The sequence below is a fragment of the Phascolarctos cinereus genome, unplaced genomic scaffold (assembly GCF_003287225.1).
Source record: "Phascolarctos cinereus isolate Bilbo 61053 unplaced genomic scaffold, phaCin_HiC Scaffold_5;HRSCAF=322, whole genome shotgun sequence".
Lineage (NCBI taxonomy): Eukaryota > Metazoa > Chordata > Mammalia > Diprotodontia > Phascolarctidae > Phascolarctos > Phascolarctos cinereus.
In genome coordinates, this window is record NW_027555958.1 from 471,334,672 (window position 1) to 471,354,360 (window position 19,689).

At 42.1% G+C, this 19,689-nt stretch overlaps 1 protein-coding gene across 1 annotated transcript in view; it reads left to right on the forward strand.

Moving 5' to 3' along the window:
* Positions 1–19,318, forward strand: part of LRRC7 (leucine rich repeat containing 7) — a 588,365-nt gene extending 569,047 nt beyond the window's left edge. The window contains 1 exon segment of the mRNA XM_020993127.2: positions 16,382–19,318. Coding sequence (XP_020848786.1) covers positions 16,382–16,489 — 108 coding nt within the window. The 3' untranslated portion in view covers positions 16,490–19,318.
* The last annotated feature ends 371 nt before the right edge of the window (positions 19,319–19,689 follow it).

A 19,689-nucleotide genomic window follows, 5' to 3' on the forward strand; every position in this document is an offset into this window, starting at 1 on the left:
GAATTACAAATCATTTTGCAAATATTATCTTATTAACTGTCAGTCTCTTCATTCTAAATTATGAAAGGTTGCAAAAAGAGCCCATTTCTACAGAAAGAGGCATCAAATGGAATTTAATTCAACATTTCAAGAATCTGAGATTTCACTGGCATGGGCATTCCTTTTACCAATGTAGATTTCAGCCCCTATATGCCTTAGGAGAAGGTCTTCTGGAGTTGCTGTAACTAAAAAATAATAATGAATGAACTCCCTGGTGCCTAACTTGATAATAACGGAACACCCCTAAACTTTGTGGCTGGTCCTCAGACAAGACAGGCTCAGCTACCAGCCAACAGGCTATCCCAGGAGAACGCATAAAATCACTATCAACTGTCATTAAGGGCTCACTAGTAGATAACATATAGAAAGGGATTTGAAATCCTTCAAAATTTTACATCTCAGCTAAAATTAGGAACATATTAACTGCACACTGTTGAGGCATAACAACTTTGGCAGCTCTGCCCCTTCCCAGATAACTTTGATATTAATTTCATTTGTTAATTTCTCATTTTAATGAGTCAAAAGTTTTACTCAATTTACCTCAAAATTGCATGAATTTTGTTTAACCTAACAGATCACGTGGAACTTGTGATGCCTCCGTGAAGTATGAACAAATAGTTGTTTCTTTTTTTTGTTTTTGTGTGTGGTATTTGTTTGGGGGTACGGGGGGAAGCTGTGATTTCTCTACCTCTGTGTACTGGCAATGGTTCTGCAGCTTATAGCCTGAGGGCTCTCTCTAAACAATGAAGTGAGGCATTCAGAGTCCCAGGGCCAAGGTTACCTCTCTATCCACTGCTCTACACTGTCTCTCTTGTCTTGTGAAACAAAACTGTTTCCAAATATTCCTTTCTATTCACTTTACTTCATGATGAATAAATAACAGCATTTCTTAAGTACCTACTATGTGCCAGGCACTGTGCTAAGTAAGCATTTTACAAATGTGAACTCATCTGATCCTCATGACAATCCTGAGAGGGAGATGCTATTACTATCCTAGTTTTACAGTTGAGGAAACTGAGGTCAAGTGACTTGCCCAAGATCACACAACTATAATTATCTGAGGCAGATTTGAGCTCATTGATCTTGACTCTAGGCCCAGCATTCTATCTGCAGTGCTGCCTACCTTCCGGTGATCTGATTTCTCTAATAAGAAGGAAAACATAGAGAGAGAAAGGACTCCCATGATCCTTCTTTGTCATCTCAGCACCTGCTAACTTCATTTGCTGAGTAAAGGAGTCAGTTTAAAGCCTGCAGTCCTCCTTACTAAAATCCTGGTTTTCATGATACTAGAGAAAGTATGTATAAGAAACCAGCAGCTTAGTCTCTCATCTAGATTATCCAACATGGACGTTAATCAGCCACCGCCATATTAATCAACACAACAATAACAGATAGAGAGCTGGGAGTGGGGGGAAGAGGGCCCAGATCCAGATGCCGGCTCTGCTACTGCCCCCTGGGTAACCTTGAGGAAGTAACTCAACCTCTCTGAGACACAGGTTACTAATCAGTAAAATGAAGAGTTGTTCCAGAAGACCGCTATGGTTTTGCCTAGTTTTAAACAGGCACTCCTCTTTGTAAGTTCAAATCTGACCTCAGACACTTACTGAAGTCAACAGCACTGAGTTCAAATCCTGCCTGTGTGACCCTGGGCAAGTCACTTCACTCTGTTTGCCTCAGTTTCCTCATCTATAAACTGAGCTGGAGAAGGAAATGGCAAACCACTCCACTATCTGTACCAAGAAAACCCCAAATAGGGTGAACAGCAACAAAAATTTTAGAGGGGTGTCACTAGCTGCTAGGAAAGATAAGAAAGGCCTCTTAAGCCCTGTGGGATTCAAACTGAGTATTGAAGAAAGCCAAATAAGCTAAAAAAGGAAAGGTAAAGTGAGGCTCGTTACAGGAATAGAGGACAGCCAGTATGTAGATGTGGAAATGGGAGATGGGCTGACATGTGGGAGAAATAATAAAGAAGCCAGTGTGGCTGTGTATTGGAAGTTGGGGTTCTTGAAAAGTGAGAACCTGGGAATGAAGGAAGGGTCGGGTTTGGAAAGGGCTCTGAATGCCCTGTAGATAACAGGGAGCCTCGCACTTCCCTTGGGTTGCTCTCACATAGTGTGGGCTAGCTCATGAGGTGGGGCTTCCCCACACTGGGGGCCTCCCTGGGAAGCTGGGGCAGCCTCTCGATGGGCATGTTACCCAAGGGATTCTCAAATGCACTAATTGGCCTCTAAGTCCCAAAGGAAATCTAAGATATTTGACATGGTCCCTCCAGGTTAACAGAAGTACCCAATCATAGATTGCCTAAATATTCAGGAAAGAGAGAAAAATGTCAGACATGTTTTCTTTTGACTCTTTTTCAGGAACCCAGTTTTGGCAAAAACTAAAATTCTTTTAGAGACCTACATGCCAAGTTATTATCCTCCATGTTCATAATTTGTTATTGTGAGTTTAGCTGTGACAGTTTTTGCACATCAGAAGAGTTAACAAATACATATTGCTTCACAACGTGCTTCACATATATTATTTCATCTGATCCTCACAACAACCCTGGAAGGCAGGTGCTATTATTATCCTCATTTTACAGATGGGGAAACTGAGGCAGAGGTTAAGTGACTAGCCGTGTCTCACAGATAATAAGTGTCTGGGGCAGGATTTACACTCCGGTATTCCTGACTCCAAGTCCAGTGCTCCATCCACCATGCCCCATCAGGTATTCAGATTCTATGAATCTTTCATTAAGCACCTTCCACCAGCAGGTACTTTAATGATCAAGTCTTTCTATTCCTATTCAATTTTGTTTTGTTTTGTTTTCCTGAAAGAAAGAACATCTATAGTATCACTGTTGGTAAAGAAGAGAGGAGTGGGCAGGAAGGGCTAAAGGACAGCCTGGCTTCCTTTGGGGTGTCTAGAGTCCTTGGGGGCTTGGCAAACATGGCTTCCCCCATTTGTAATTGTTGCAGTGTAAGAGGTTGAGAGGTTGTGACCCCTCAAAGACCGAAGTACATGGGTCATCTGGAATGAATTCACAGATTCAAGCATTCTTTAAGCCAAGGTGGCAAAGTTTATTGTTACACTTTTCAGCAGGCAAGGATTCTTAAAGGATCCTGCAACCTTAGAGAGGTACAGGTAAAGTTTATATAGGGTAAAATACAATAAAACATGTGCCAAATATGCTAACTAGGGGATTCAGGGTGGGACTAGGGAGTGGTTAAGGAGTGGTCAGTTCTTAAAAGAACATGCACTTCTCGTACCTACTGCGCAGGCGTCTTACCCAGTGTTCACTAGGAAAATCCCACAAGGGGGGCCACATGGAGGTGTGGTTTTAGGCCTGCTACATCACTAAGTCAACCAGAGTTCAGGGTAACTGAGAGTTGTCCAGTCTGCCACCAATCAACATCTTGTTTGACAAGATGGATGTAGGGAGTATACATATGTCTTAAGTCTAGAATACAGTTAATGAGGAGCCCAGGATGTAGATAATGTGGTAGGGCGGTAGAATAGTATAGTCGGGGGTAAGAATGTCTTTATGACCCAGTGCAAAGCCAGTTTACACTAATAAATCCTTCAGGTGCTGTTTGGAACGGCACCAGGGGGAGAGATATGGGTCTTGCGGGGGCCCACTCATGAGTAATTGCTAAGCGCAGGGTCCTTGGGCTGGGGAGAAACTGTCAGGGACAGTGTTTCTGAGGCTAGGGAGAAACTGGGGTCCAAGTACAAGCACCCAAACACAAGCACCCATCATAATGACTCGTGATCCTTTAAAGCTGTTCCCAGGAGATGTCAGCTATGATCTCAGAGTGAGGATTCTAGATGTCGTTAGAGTTCTACTTTGGGGATGAAAGTGGTTTATTATCAAAAATTGTCAGGTTTCTAAATGTTTATTAGTGTTTATCACATTCTACCAATCTGCTATATTTTTTGGGTGGGGGGGGTGTCATCAGAACAGTCTCATACCCTTTCTGAATTACATGTGCTTTTGGCAGATTGGCTTCTATTTAGGACCTTCTGACCTGGAAACTAAAAGCCTCTCAATCTGGTCATCTAAAGGCATGCTGAATCTGGAGCCCAAATGTAGTCTTTGGAGTTTAGTCTGAGTCTGAACAGTCATGAGATTCTTCTAAATGTTTTGAGGTATTGTCAATTAAAGGCAGAAATTGGAAGTCATTTAAATTCGACAAAAAATGATTCATGGCAGGCTGTGTACAAGACAATGTACACTGGGAAGACAAGGATGAATCAGAGTTCTGTTCTCAGAGTTTACAAGTTACCAGACAGTAGACCACTCAACAGATATGTTTAAACTGCCTACTCTATGCTAGGTAGGCACTGTGCTAAGTACTGGGCATAGAAAAAGACCAAAGTGACAGTCTCTGCCCTCAAGGAGATTATATTCTAAAGCATATATACATCTCCATATATGCCTATATACATATAAATGTGTGGACAGGTCAGTGAGCGAACAGAATCAGGGAAAGAGCATTCTAGAAATAGGGAATTGTGTGAGCAAGAGACATAGAGGAGGGGAAAGGGCAATGAGTTTGAGGGAAATCAAGGAGTCCAAGTTGACTGCAATAGAAAGAATGTAAGGGGCAATTGTGTAAAGGCCAGATGGGTAGGCTGAAGCTAGATCATGGAGGAGCTTGAATGTCAGCCTAACGAAGCTATAGACAGTGGAGGACCATTGAGGGGAAAATGGGACTATAATATAAAAACATGTTGCTCTGTTATTATTTGGAACTATGCATTAAGAAAAGCTGTTTTGCTAATGATTAGAGGTTAAGTGGCATAAAGAAAGACTGAAGGTAACGATCCCTGGTAAGCTACTATATCAGTAGTTCTAGTAAGAAGTAACAAAGGTCTGAACTAGGACAATGGAAATAAAAATGGAAGGGGGACAAATAGCAATTTGGAAGTTGGTTAGATGTTGGTTAGGACAGAGAAGAAGGAATAAAAAATGACTGAGCTTTTATGTTGGTGACAAAGAGACCCACTCTCACTGATCACCAACATTCTTATCCTACACACGCCCTACTGGGTTCTCTATTTTTTCACTGAATGTAGCCACTGTCGGGAATTTAGAATTGTGCCATTTAGATCTGTTACCTGGGGGGCTGTCTCTGCATTGCTCCCCAAATAGTCCCATTACTGCACGGGAGGGCACTGAAGCTCAGAGCTGCCTCCTCTCAGGGCTTAGAACCTCACTAAGGCATGCCAGTTCCCCTAGCCTGAGGACTTACTCATTCTCTCCATGCTTTCACAAAGCAGAGGTCACTCCCGGTCCAACATGTTTTGACACCCAGACCATCCAGTGCCAAACCCAAATAGATCCTCACTCTCCTTAGATTGGATCCACCACTTGGGCTCCCCACTCACATGCTCCCTGTGACTATCTTTCTTTCCCTCTGACTCAGACTCCTCAATCAGTTCAATCACTCCACATGCAACACTACTTTTGCTGGCACCCTGTTCTTCACATACTTGATACTTCTCATTTTTCACCCAGCTGCTTTGCTCTGGGACTTCTCTGTCTCATTTCTCCCCCATGCCCAAGGAAGCTCATTCTTGGGATAACCTCATCCTGGAAGATCCTGGCAGCCTTGGGACTCTACCTCCTCACCCTCGGCTCTACTGATTGAAGGGTGGGGACAGAACTCCAAACCTCCATTTAAGGAGGGAGCTCAGACCTCTCATTTCTCACCTGGCTGCTGACTTCTCCATCGTAGCCCTACTTCCTGCCACCTCCCTGTCCTTTCCCTTTTCAGCTTCCTTTGAGGGCAGAAACTGTCTCTTTTTTCATATTTGTATGCCCAAGGCTTAGCACGGTGCCTGACACCCAGTAGGCGTACAATAAATGCTTATCGACTGTTGACCATCAAAGGATCTGCTCTCCTATGTCTTTGTTAAACAGCAGTCTCCAGCACCAAGAGAACATCTTGACATTGCTTTATAAGCCAGCAGCTAACTGCATCACAGGTGACCACAGAATTGAACGGGGCTGTGGTCACTACAAAGAGAAGACTTAAAAGAATGGTCTGGGTTATAGAGAAGAGTCCTTTTAGGTCCTATTGATCTCAGAGTGTTGGGGGGACATCCTGGGATGATGTCTAGCAGGCAGTTTACATTGAGGGACTGGGATTTAGGAACATAAATATGAAATCAGATGCTCTGTTCTTGGAAGTTAACTAAAGCCGTGGCCATGAATGGGATCACCAGGGATGAGTGAGGCAGTCTGATTTAGAGGGAAAAACAAGCACTAAGATCCCAGTTTGGTAGATAGAGCCCTGAAAATTCTAGTTAGTGCAGTGACTGATCCGGATTTCAGAGAAATGGCAGTGAGGAGTGCTCTGGGCCTCCCAGCAGAAGTGAAGGAACTCGATGTGCAGATGTGGGCAAAAGGTGGACAATGAGGTGTGGCACGTATATTGATTTCTTTTGTTTAATTGCATTTCTTTGTCATAGAGGAGGGGTTTTATTCCTTTGTCACTGAGAAATTACATGGATTTTTAAACACATCAGTAAACCATTTACAGGAAAGCAGGTCAAGTCACCAAGTATTTATTAAGTGCCTACTGTATACAAGACACTGCTAAGTGCTGGAGATCCAAAGAAGACCTGGGTTCAAGTACTGGCTCTGCCTTTCAGTGAATCGCAGCATTTTAGAATTAGAAAGGCCCTCGGGGTTCCTATAGCCCAACCCCAACCTGAAAGGAATCCCCACTGTAAGATGTGTGACATGTAGCCACCCAGCCTGTCCTGGGAGACCTCCAAGAACAAGGAGCTCCTCCCATCTTCAGGTGGCCCCTTCCACTTTGGGCCAGTACTAGTTGTCAGCAAGCTTTACCTGACATGAAAACTCCATTTGTCTCTTTTCAGCCTCTAGTCCTTGCTCCTGGTTCTGAAGCCTGATGGGCCAACTGAGCAGATCTAATTCCTCCTATACATGACAGCCTTTTAAATATCGGAAAAGAGTTGAGTCTTCTCTCCTTCAGGCTAAACTTCCCCAGTTCCTTCAATCTACCCTCATGTGACATGTGCTCAAAGTCCTTTGCCATCCTGGTCACCCATGTCTGGAAACTCTGTAGCTTATCAATTTCCTTCTTGTAATATCTAGAACCAAACATAATATTCTAGCTCTCTTCTGACCAGGGCAGAATACACTGGAGTTTTCACCTCTATGTTTCTCGAAGCCATGGCTCTCTTCATGCAGGCCAAGACTGCATTCACTTTTAGAGTTTCCACATCACTCTGTTAACTTAGATTGAGCTTTCATTCTACTAAAACCTCCAATTTGTTTTCAGGTAAACTTCTGTCTGGCCATGCCTCCCCTTTTTATTACACTTCTGAAGCTGACTTGGGTACCCCAGTACAAGACTTTCCATTTCTCTCTTTGGGATTTCATCTTATTAGATTCTACCCAATACTCTAATCTGTCAGTAAATGAAATGGAATAAAGTGCAAGAAGAATGGAAAGTGAGGAAGGACTTCAAAAAGCCAAACAGAGGATTTTGAATTTGATTTGGGGAGAGAAGGAGTGACTGAAGTCTGTTGAGTAAGGGGTGACATGGTCAGACCTGCTCTTTAGGAAGAGAACTCTGGCAGCTGAGTGGATGATGGACTGGAGTGGGGACGGACTTGAAGCCAGGAGACTGACTAGTAGTCCAGTAGTCCAGGCCTGAGGTGGTAAAGACCTTGACTGATTAATCAATTAAACTCTCTTAAACACCTTATGTGCCAGGCACTAATTGAAGTGCTGAGGGTACAAAGAGGGTACAAAGAAAGGCAGAAGACTGTTGCTGCCCTCATGGAGCTCCTGATCTAGCGGAGGAGATTGCATGCAAACACATACGAACAACCTATGTAATGGATAAATAGGAAATAATTAACTGAGGAAAGGCACTGGAATTGAGATAGATTTGGAAAGACTTCCTACAAAAGGTGGGATTTTAGTTGGAACTTAAAGGAAACTAGGGAAGCCAGTAATTAGAGATGAGGAGAGAGAACATTCAAGGCACAGAGAACATCCACAGAAGATGCTTAGAGCTGAGAGATGGAGGGTCTTGTCTGTGGAACAGCCAGGGGGCTAGTGTTACCAGATCAAAAAGCACATTGTGGGGGGCAAGGCATAAGAAGAATAGAATGATAGGAGGGGGCTAGATTAGCAGTGGTTTTGAATAACAAACAGAGGATTTTATGTTGATTCTAGAGGTGATTGGGAGACACTGGAGTTTATTGAGTTAGGGGTGATATGGTCAGACCTGTGCTTTAGGAAAATCACTTTAGTGGCTGCAGTAGGGTGGCAGCAGTATCAAAGGAGAGAAGAGGGCATATATGAGAGATGTTGTAGAATTATAGAATTTGTAGAACATGTGGAATTGTCAGAACTTGATAACTAATTGGATGGTAAGGAGGAAGGGAGAGAAGATTTGAGGATGACACCGAGGTTGTGAACTGGGTGACGAGAAGGATGGTAGTGCCCTTGACAGTAATAAGAAAGTTGGGAAGAGGGCAGAGTTTAGGGGAGAAATAATGAGTTCAGTTGGGACATGCTGAGTTTAAGACATCAACAAGACATCCAGTTTAAGACTTACATTAGAGAATTGGGGGTGTGAGACTGGAGGTTAAGACTGGATAAATAGAATTGGGAATCACCAACATAGAGACAGTCATTAGTAATGTGGAAACTAATGAACTCACCAAATCAAATAGTATAGAGGGAAAGAAAAAGAGCACCCTGGACAGAGCCTTGAGAGACGCCCACTGTGAGTGGGCATGACCTTTATTAAGATCCAGCAAAGGAAACTGAGAAGGAATGCCCAGACCTGTTAGAGGATAATGAGGAGGGAGCAATGTCTCGAAAACCTAGAGACAGGGTAGTATCAAGGAGAAAGTGATTAACAGTGTCAAAGAACACCAAAAGGTGGAGGATGAGGATTAATAAAAGGCCATTAGATTTGGATCATTTAGGAGAACTTTGGAGAGAGCAGTTTTAACTGAGTGGTGGGGCTGGAAGCCAGATTGCAGAGAATTAAGAAGAGAGGGAGAGGAGAAGTGGAGACATCTAATGTAGATGGCCTTCTCGAGGAGATTAGCCACCAAAGGCAGAAGAGAGATAGGACAATAGTTAACAGATCAATGAGGGCTTTGTGAAGTTGGAAGAGCAGGGTATGTTTGTAGGCAGTAGAGAAGCAGCCAGTAGACAGGGACAGACTGAAAATAAGTGAGAGAGTGAGGATGTCCGAGGAAGCAGTCTGGGAAGAGATGGCATCACTTGGAATGGAATGGGATCTCTTGAACATGTAGAAAGGTTTGCCTTGGCAAAAAGAAGGGGCACCTCTTCACATGAGACAAGAGCGGAGATGGTGGGGGAAGCTAGGTGGCGCAGTGGATAGAGCATCAGCCCTGGAGTCAGGAGGACCTGAGTTCAAATCCAGCCTCAGACACATAATACTTACTAGCTGTGTGACCCTGGGCAAGTCACTTAACCCCTTTGCCTAGCCAAAAAAAAAAAAGAGTGGAGATGGTAGTAGAAGGTATCTAAGTGATGGAAGATGAGGAGGAGGGGAGAAGAGAAAGTTCTCAGTGAATGGCCTCAATTTTTTTTGATAAAATATAAAGCAAAGTTCTCAATAGAAAGAGTTGCTAAAGAGTGTACCAAGAGAGATTTGAGGAGTAATGAAAAGGTTTGGAAAATGCCTTGTTGTAAACGGGATAGAGAATCATTTGGGGGGGGGTCTAAAAGGATTGCCTTGACATGGTGAAAGCCCAATTGAGATTATGCTTTGCAGTGAACCTAGTTTGCACTTTTGTGATTTTCTTCAGCTTGGTTCAGCTATTTTCCCCAGCTTTGTGTCATATGCAAATCTGATGAGTATACTGTTGAAATCCAAGTCTTTACTAAAAACGTTGGGCTACCCAAGGCCAAGCACAAATGCCTACGGCAATCCACAGGACACTCCCACCAAGCTGATGTTGTCCATAACTGATTACTCTTTGAATACAGCTGTTCAGCCAGTTCAAAATCCATTTTAAGTAGCCCACAACAATCCATACAATAACAATATAAAGGATTTTTATCAAATTCTCTGCTAAAATCCAGCTTAACTCTATCTGCAGCATTTACTGATATACCAGACTAGCAATTCTGCAAAAACAGAAAATGAGGCCAGTCTGGCATAACCTGTTCTTGATGAAATCCTGAGGGCTCTTTATAATCGCCACTTACTTTTCCAGATGTTCATGAACCATGTCTTTAATGATCTGTTCTAGAATATTCCCAGGATTCAAAGTTAAATTCTTTAGTTTGTTGTTTGCAAATTCTCTTCTGGTATTGTTTCCATTTTCCACAGTTGATATTACAGACGGTGGCTCATCAGTCATGTCTGCAAGTTCTTTCAACAACCAGAGATGTATTTATTACCTGTGTGGGTCACTGCAGCCAAAGGCCCTAGGTTCAAATTCTGCCTTTGATGCTTACTGTCTGGGTGACCTTAGACAAGTCCCTCACCTTCCTGTGTCTCGGTTTCCTCATCTGTAAAATGAAGAGATTGTGTTGGATAACGTCTGAGGTCCCTTCCACCCTTAGACCTATGATTCTGCCTCCTGTTGTCATCTGTAAAATCAGAAGGTTGCACTTTGTTGTCACTGTACAGTTGTTTTTCAGTCTGGATGATCACGTCTGATTCTTCAGAACCCCATCTTGGCAAAGATTCTGCAGTGGTTTGCCATTTCCTTCTCCAGCTCATTTTACAGATGAGGAAACTGAGGCAAACAGGGTGAAGTGACTTGTCTGGAAGGTTAAACCAGATGATTGCAAATGTCCCTTACACCTCTGAGTCTATAATTCTGTGGCTATAGAGAAAAAAAAAGGAGGAAAAGAGGCTTAAAATAGAACTCTGAGAATACCTTCATTTAGAAGGCAGGAAGAAAAATAAGGAGTAATCAGAGAGATAAGAAGTGCCCTGAGAGTTTTGTGTGACAAAAACCAACAAAAGAAATCATGTCAAAAAGAGGGAAGGGAGAGGACAACAGTGTCAATTTTTTATTTGCACTGAAATCAAAGAGGGTGAGGAATGAGACCATTGGCTTTAGCAAAAGCACATCAGTGGTGAATTTTGAAGGCACACTTTCAGCAGAGCAGTGAGGATGGAAGACAGTATCCAAGTGGTTGAGTAGTGAGTGTGTGTCCAGGAAGTGGAGGCACCCAGCATAGTCAGTGAAGAGGGGGTCAGTGAGTGGATGGAAAGGTTTTATAGAATAGAGGAACATTATATGTGCTTTAAAGTGAAGGAGAAGAGGAGAGGAGGAACCAATGTAGAGAAAGGGACGATGGAGAGAGATAAAAAAGAAAGGCCAGATGATGGAGGAAGGACATAGGTCCAGGGTACAGATGGAAAAGTTGGCCAGAGCAAGACTGGAGCAAAATCATGGTAAGACCATCTCTTTGTAAATTCATTACCAGAAAGCACATAACCTTATTGCACATTAGCAAGATATTTACAGAAATTGATAAGGAGCTAGTTGTTTTCTACACACACACACACAGACACAGACACACACACACACGCACACACACACGCACACATGCACATACGCATATACGCTGCGTAAAATCTGTTGTTGTCATGTGGCAGAGTGAAGAGAAAATTATGAATTAGATAAAGTTGTCCAGAAATTCTAATCATAAAATTAACAGTTGGGATGTGAATAGGGTCTAGGGAGAAATGAATAATAATGACTGATATTTCTGCCTCACTTTAAGATCTATGAAGCACCTTGTATTATCACCTCAACTTTAGAATGCAAGTCTGAAGCATTGAAAGGGGCCTAGAATAGACAAGAAAGGGCTCAAAGCCAAAGTTATAATCAGTGATTTTCTCCACGTCGGTAAATGAGCACCTTATCAAATGCGTGGAAATGGAATTTGGAACAACATTTACACCATGTGATTAAATGTCATTTCAATAAATTTTCAGCCTACAATTGCCATCTTGTTTTCTACATGTAGTTTGTGCTTCTGCAAGACCTTCCCACATACATGACAATAATAAGAACAAACAGAAATCCCAAGTCTCCAAAAACATCTTAACTCTGGAGGCCCCAGGGCAAAGGTGATCAATAATTCTTCATGTACATTAAGGTACAATACTTTCTACCCTTTTCTAAATAAGGATGTAGAGGAATCATGAGCTCTCAAAGAAATTCAGAAACATCATTAAAACCTTAGATGTAAGAAGTGAGAAGGAAGCATTTATGCATCACCCGCTATGTGCCAAGCACAGTGCTAAGTGTGATTCCCCACCCACAAAAACTTTGCGAGGTGTTTTTTCACAATTGAGGAAACTGAGACAAACAGGGGAAATGACTTGCCCAGGATCACACAGCTAGTAAGTGTCTGAAGCCACATTGGAACTCAGGTCTTCCTAAGTCCAAGTCCAGCGCTCGGTATACTGTGTCACCTAGCTGCCCCACCACAAAGCTGCACATTGAAGGCGACAAAAGAACTCCTCATTTTTCTGCTGCAGAGAATACTGGTTTCCATCACATCACTTTTCTGCTTTGGGAGAGAAAATAAACACACATTCATAGGCTGAAACCACCCCAAAATAGGCTGGGAGTGGGAGCTATAATGAGAATGAAAAACCTCAGCATGTTTGCAGATTCTGCTTTAAGAATAAACATTCATGTCCACCAGTATTTTTGGAATGACCCAAATTAAACCTGATGGCAATTTGAATATGAAACACAGCCTTCAATACACCCAGGTCTGTAGAGACTACTGCAGAGGACAAGGTTATTGGAGTTTATGATGAAAATAGGCTAATTGCAGCTCTCAAGGAAACACAATGCAGCATGTTGTGATGGCCACAGAATTACCCATGCAGTGGCAGAGGGCCTTTACCCAGCAAAGCAATGAGAGATGTTAGACTTTAGGAAGGCCAATCAGATCAGATCAACAGAGAGAGGTTCACAGTGACATCACCAAGCAGAAGCCAGCCTTGTTCTGTTGCTGGTCCTTCCTAGTCAGAGTCCAAAAGAGTCACAACCCAATTCAGGGCTTCTCCTTTCCACACCTGATAGAGGATGACGTGTCGGGGCAGACACGGGGACTTGCACTGTCAGATGAGAGATTCACCCGGCTCTCTTCTGCCCTGTGCTGTAGAGAGATAATTTGTAACAAGGAATCATCATAGAATAAGACATTCCAGCCGTGGACAAAGATCTTTGAAAGAAGAAAAACAATGATGTCACAATGGCAGATTTGGGATTACTTGGGAGCTACTTGCTGCTTACCGGGGATCTCAACCACTCTGTTGTGGGTAGATGGGGGATTAGGGGTCCACTGCATCCTCCCATTCCCAAGTTATTTTGAGTCTGACAGGCTCCGGACTTCGAGTACCTCTGACTTAAGGTATTCAAGATGAAACTTTGATGAAGCACTAACGTTTTTCAGAGTAGCCTTTAACTTTATCACAGCCATCTCCAGTAGATTATACCCTCCATTGTCCCTACTCTATAGCACTAACCTCCAATCTTTCCCTGTCTACTTCCCTACCACCTATAAAGTATCCATGCCTCCATCATCCTCAAAAAACCCTCACTTGCTCCATCCATTCCCCACTAGTTGTTCTCCCATCTTTCTTCCTTTTTGTGGCTAACCTCCTTGAGAAGGACATCCACATTCAGCGTCTCCACTTCTCCTCTCACTCTCTTCTTGATTCTCTGCTGTCTGGCTCCCAGACCCACCATTCAACTAAAACTGCTCTCTCCAAAGTTCTCCTAATGACCTCTTAACTGCCACATCTAATAACCTGCTGTCTTTGGCGCTGTTAATCACTTCTCTCTCTAGGTTTTCAAGACACTGCTCTCTCATTATCCTCCTACATGTCTGGGCATTGCTTTTCAGTTTCCTTTGCTGGATCTTCAGAAAGGTCATGCACACTAACAGTAGGTGTCTCCCAAATCTCTGTCCTGAGCATTCTTCTCCTCCCCCTCTATATTATTTGATTTGCTGATTTCATCAGTTCCCACAGATTCAATTACCATCTCTATGTTGATGATTCCCAAATCTATTTATCCAGACCTAATTTCTTCTCTGACGTCCAGTCTTACACTGCCAATTCTCTAATGTAAGTCTCAAACTGGATGTCTTGTTCATTTCTTAAATTCAGCATGTCCAAAAAGGAACTCATTATCTTTCCTCGAAAACTCTTCCCTCTTTCTCACTTTCCTATTACTATCAAGGGTACCACCACCCTTCTAGTTACCCAGGCTCTCAGTCTAGGTATCATCCTTGACTCTCTCTCTCTCTCTCTCTCTCTCTCTCTCTCTCTCTCTCTCTCTCTCTCTCTCTCTCTCTCTCTCTCTCTCTCTCTCTCTCTCTCCTTCTTTTCCTTCCTCCTTCCACAGTCAATCAATTACTGAATCCCGTTGATTCTACCTTTCCAACATCTCTTATATACTCCTTCTGCACTATCACCCCCTAGTTCCAGGTGTTCCATCACCTCTTGTCTATATTATTTCAACAGTCTGCTGTTGGGTCTCCCAGTCACATCTTTTCCCAATCCAGGCAATGCTTACCTCCACTAACTGATCTTCCTCAAGTGTGGATCTGACCATGTCTCCCACACTCCCATTCAGCGAATTTAAGTGATTCCCTGTTAGCTCTAGGATCAAATACAAAATACTCTTTTTGGCATTTAAAGCCCTTCATGATCCGTCCCCTTCCTCTTTTTCTTATCCATCACCCTTCCCCCAGTCCACTTTGCATACTTTATGCTCTAGTGACACTTGCCCCCTGAATGTTCTTCACATAAGACATTCCATGTCTGAACTCCATGTATTTTCACTTCATGCTTGGAACTTTCATTTCTACTTCCTGGCTTCCTTCAAGAACCAGCTAAAATCCCATCATCTCTAAAAAGCCTTTCCTGATTCCCCCCCCCTTAATACTAGGACCTTCCCTTCATTGACTATCCCTGATTTATCTTGCATCTATCTTGTGTGTACATAGTTGTTTGCGTATTTTCACCCTTATTAGACCACAAGTCTCTTAAGAACCAGGACTAGGATTTTTTTAAGCCCATCTTTGTATCCCTAGTGCTTAGAATTGTGTCTGGCACTTAGCAGACACTTAAATACTTGTTGACTGACAGAAACAGAATATTGAATATAGGATTGGTTGATATCACCTATTAGACTACAAGATCCATTAAAGCTTATCTAGACTGTACTCTCCATAGAGAAGGCACTTATAAAAACTAGCTTTAAAATTGAATTGTAACTCATCAACTTCATTAGTAATAAATGAAATTTGTTGAAGACTACACCCTTTAAATATGACCCTAACCTGGGGGGGTTTCAGAATTATTCACCAAATTTGACATTCAGGAGCTCACATTTATTCAGTTTAGTTTCTGTGGAGCAAATGGACAGTTATCTCCTGTCCAAATAACAGAGTCAGGGCAGAGTTCTATCAAAAGCCAAACACCAGTGTGACTGATTTCTTTAATCAAAATAAGCATCTGTTAATCTAAATTGACCAAGGCTATGAACAAATACAATGAAAACTTTGACTTTCAGACAGCGAGTTTTTCCAACATAGTTAAATAATATTGTTTTTTCTCTGTAATTTTCATGTCAGTGAGATCCTGTGTGACCAATATTTGTGAGAGGTACCCTGCTGTAGGCTGATGACAAAAGCAATCCTATATGAAATACATGATTGGAATCAGTCCTGTTCCTTCACAACATGACCTGAAGTAATCAAAATGATATTTAATGTCATAGGGATACAAGCCAGTAGCCAGGACTCCCAGTAAACCTAGCTGAAACCAGTCATTGACCTATAAATCCAAAAGTCAGAATTTGAGCTCTGTTCTCATATGCCCTGGATACAAACAACAGCGTCTTCAGTTGAGATAAACAGCTTCTCTGCATGTGCCCAGATAAAAGATCTGGTCGCTGTGATGTGTCGTGTCTCATCAGTACAACCCCAGGTGGGCAACGCTCCCCCTCCCCCTACTCCTCCAGATGCCAGACAGGGCAGCACCTCTTGTCTAAACCCTCCATGTATATGTGGACACCACAGCTGCATTAATGATTTGTACAACTTGGAGTACTGTGAAGAAGATATTAGTGGTGCTAAAGTTCCCTCAGTGAAACCCAGATCATTTGCATGTCCTCATATTTGAGCTAATATCTCAGGACAGGCTTAAAAAGTCAGCTTCTTCCGTGACAAAATATTGTGTTGATTCTGGCTTGACTTTTGTTGTTTTGGGAAATAATGGAGAGCAGCAACTTACTCCTCGGTGCTGATTCTGCTGTTTCATTTGTGTGTTTCCAGGCAAACGGCCACAGCTTCGTGCATATGGAGCATGAGAAAGCGGTCTTACTCCTGAAGAGTTTCCAGAACACAGTTGACCTAGTTATTCAGCGTGAGCTTACTGTCTAAATATTTTTTATAAATAGTGAAGATTCGTCTAATCAGACCTAATGTTCAAAGATACATTTATACATAGGAAAACATTTTTGCCAATTGCTGGACCAATGGCAAACATTAGCGCCAAATGTATACTACTGTATGTCAGTACTGATCCTCCTTAAAAATGGTCACTCTATAAATATGACGTTCATGTGGTGATGTTTTAGTTCTCATTGTCAGCCTCTGGCTGGGCACTGGTGCGCGGGGATGGGTTTCATTTCATTTTGGTTTTTTTTTTTTTATCAAATTAGTTTCTTCTCCAAGTGGATTTCCTATGATTTCAGAGCACGGAAGCACACACAAGCTCTTTAAGAATTCCGCTCTCCATCAGAAACACTGCCTCAAAATTGTATATGCCTTTCTATAGAAAATACAGATATAAAGAATTGTAATTCCCATAAAATATTTCTAGCACAAGTTATATGTTGGCATATATTCAAAAAGAATATAGATAAAAATGATATTTTCATAAACTAAACACCTCGGATTGAGAAAGAAAATATATCTTCAAATAAGACTTTACTATGTTGAATCTTTTTCAATAAAATACATGATAATGCCTTATGAAAGTAACTGTACATATGGTATACAGTGTTTATATTTGGTTCCATATTCATTGCTAAATTCTCACCATACAGAGTGAAATGTTTCATAAAATAGCCTTTCATCTCTGGGACCTGAATATAAAGAGTCAGTACAAAATTAATTAAACTTGCTCAATGCCTTCTGCTGAGTACAATACATGCAAAGTTGGGAAATGGACAAAAAAAAATGGAGATGGACATGATTCTCCACAAATATAAGCAGTGAGTGATGGGTGGCAGGAAAGTCGCTTTGTTTGTTTCAGGTTTCTCTAATTATAAAAAGTAGCCCCTGTGATTCATTTTGCTATTGATGTAGAATTTCCTCGCGTGTTACATCAACGGATTTTGCTACTTTTCAGTCATTTTAATGCGCTTTGGGGATTGATAAGCTTCACCCCTGAGGACTGTTTAGCAGAGAGCCATTGGTGGGAGCTATATTTGAACTCTAATGTTAAACATAAACTTCACATGTGTTATCCCAGAGCTGTGGTCTCCTGTAAGATTCATCTCAGAGATTACCTTTTGACCAGGGCTAGAGACAATCCCAAATTCATCTCAACTGCTACTGGTCCAAGTATTTAAGTGTTTTTATTTTCTTCCTCCTGAAGTAATGGTATGGAACACTGGTGTTCCATTACCCCTGACAGAGAGAAAGGCAGGCTGATCAGAGAGTTTGGGGATTTTTAAATTATAGACATTTTGTAGTACAAGTGATGGAAAAACAGTCCATTTTATAATCCTTTTTAATATTTCTTTGTGTTTTCACTCATCCATTTATTTAAGATGCCCCCTTTGGGAATTCCAGGACAAGCCTGCAGAATTTGCCATGTCCACATTCCTTCTTGTGTCAGCATGGCTCTTTAGGAGCAACCTGAGATCCCCGTTGACTTTCCAAGCTGCTGTTTCATGCAGCATGTGCATTCTCACAGGCCCATTGCATACTGTCACCACAGCTCTGAGGACGCTATTTGTAAATGAACTGTTTTCCTACGTCCAATGAGAATATGTATTTTTGTAGGGTCTATTAAAATAAGTTACTCTCCCAAGAGCTGAAATGGTATTTCTTGGCAAGAGAAGCTGTCACCTGGCCTAACTGTGAGGAGTCAGTTCTAAAACAGTCCTCCTGCAGCAGTAAATGGGTGTTCCCTCTCTGGCCGATGCCCATTTGAGCTGTTACCCAGTGTCACAGGGGGATGGTACACAGAGTGTATAGGGTTAGTGAGGACCACAAAATTAAGATGGTGGCCTACTGGCAGAGGTTCCTGTGAGGAGCTAACTAGATCTGCATCACAATTAAGTGGCGGTTTCTGTTGTGATATGTGCTCCTGAGCTTAATTTTCCTTGCTACAACTCATACCCTTACACCCAGAGCCAAATAAAATGAATTGTCATTATTTTGTGGAATCTCTACAATCATGTTATCAGTGACCCTTGTTGACCTCATAGAATCCTTTCTACCAAAAAAAAAAATGAACTCACAAATATGGCCTCATTGGTAGGCAAACAAAGTATGACAAAGAAAGGTAGAGTGGAGAAAAGGGTCAGAAAGGGACCTTATGGCCTTCTCACATGGCCCTTTGGAGCTTCTTATAAATATCACTGGCAGATACCACCACTGGTTCCAGGCCTGCAAAAGGGTCCCAAAGGGTCCCTGTTCAGTCCTCGCCAGCACTGTGTCATTCCGGCCAACACCTCTACTGTTGCTAGTATACCAACATTCAAGCCTTTGGCCAGTGCCTTGAGTTAATCTTCTCTTTTTGAAGTAGGAAGAAGAAGAAAAATGGTATTAACCCAGTGGAAAATTAAAAAAAAAACTGCTCTCATGCAGTTCATTAAACAGCTTCTTAGTGAATATTGCACATTGGAAAAGGCAGCCAAGGAGAAAGAAGAGTGACAAGATGGTTCAGTTGGGATTGGGAAAGGTTACTCATGAGTTTAGAAAAATTGGGTTGACTACGTAGCTGAGCACTGTCAGTGGGATGGTGGGTCGATTTTTCAGTGAGTACCTGATTGCACTACCTGGTAAACAGCCATAAGAGTAAGCTCTGGAACATTCCAAGATCCAAAAATATAATAATCAAGGAGGGCCTAGTTTAAAGCAGGCCATGGGAATACTGAAGAAGCAAGTAGATTCTACCTCTTTGGAGTTGGTTTTAATTAGAATCCAGGTCTCTGAGGGGGCTCTGGTAGTGTCTGTGGCAGACAGATTCTACATTTGTGAGACTAGTAAATTCAGCAAGAATAGAGTGAGGATGGTGTGGAGGGGGTGGGAAGAATAAGGAGGGAGAACAGAAACCCTGGTGTATAGGATGGGGCTTGTGGTGATTTAACAAGCCATTAGAAGCCAAACAGGTTTTTGGAACTGGGTACAAGGCTTATAAAACATTTTGATTTTTGTAAAAGTCACAGTACAGTCTGTCTTTTCACACACTAGTCACTATATACTTTGACATCTTAGTCACCTGGACTAAGATTACTTTGAGACCCATATAGATATTGATACACACCTACATATATGTATCCATACACCTATAGATGGGAGAGTTAATAACATTCACTCTATTGAGCATCGCTCTCACATGTATT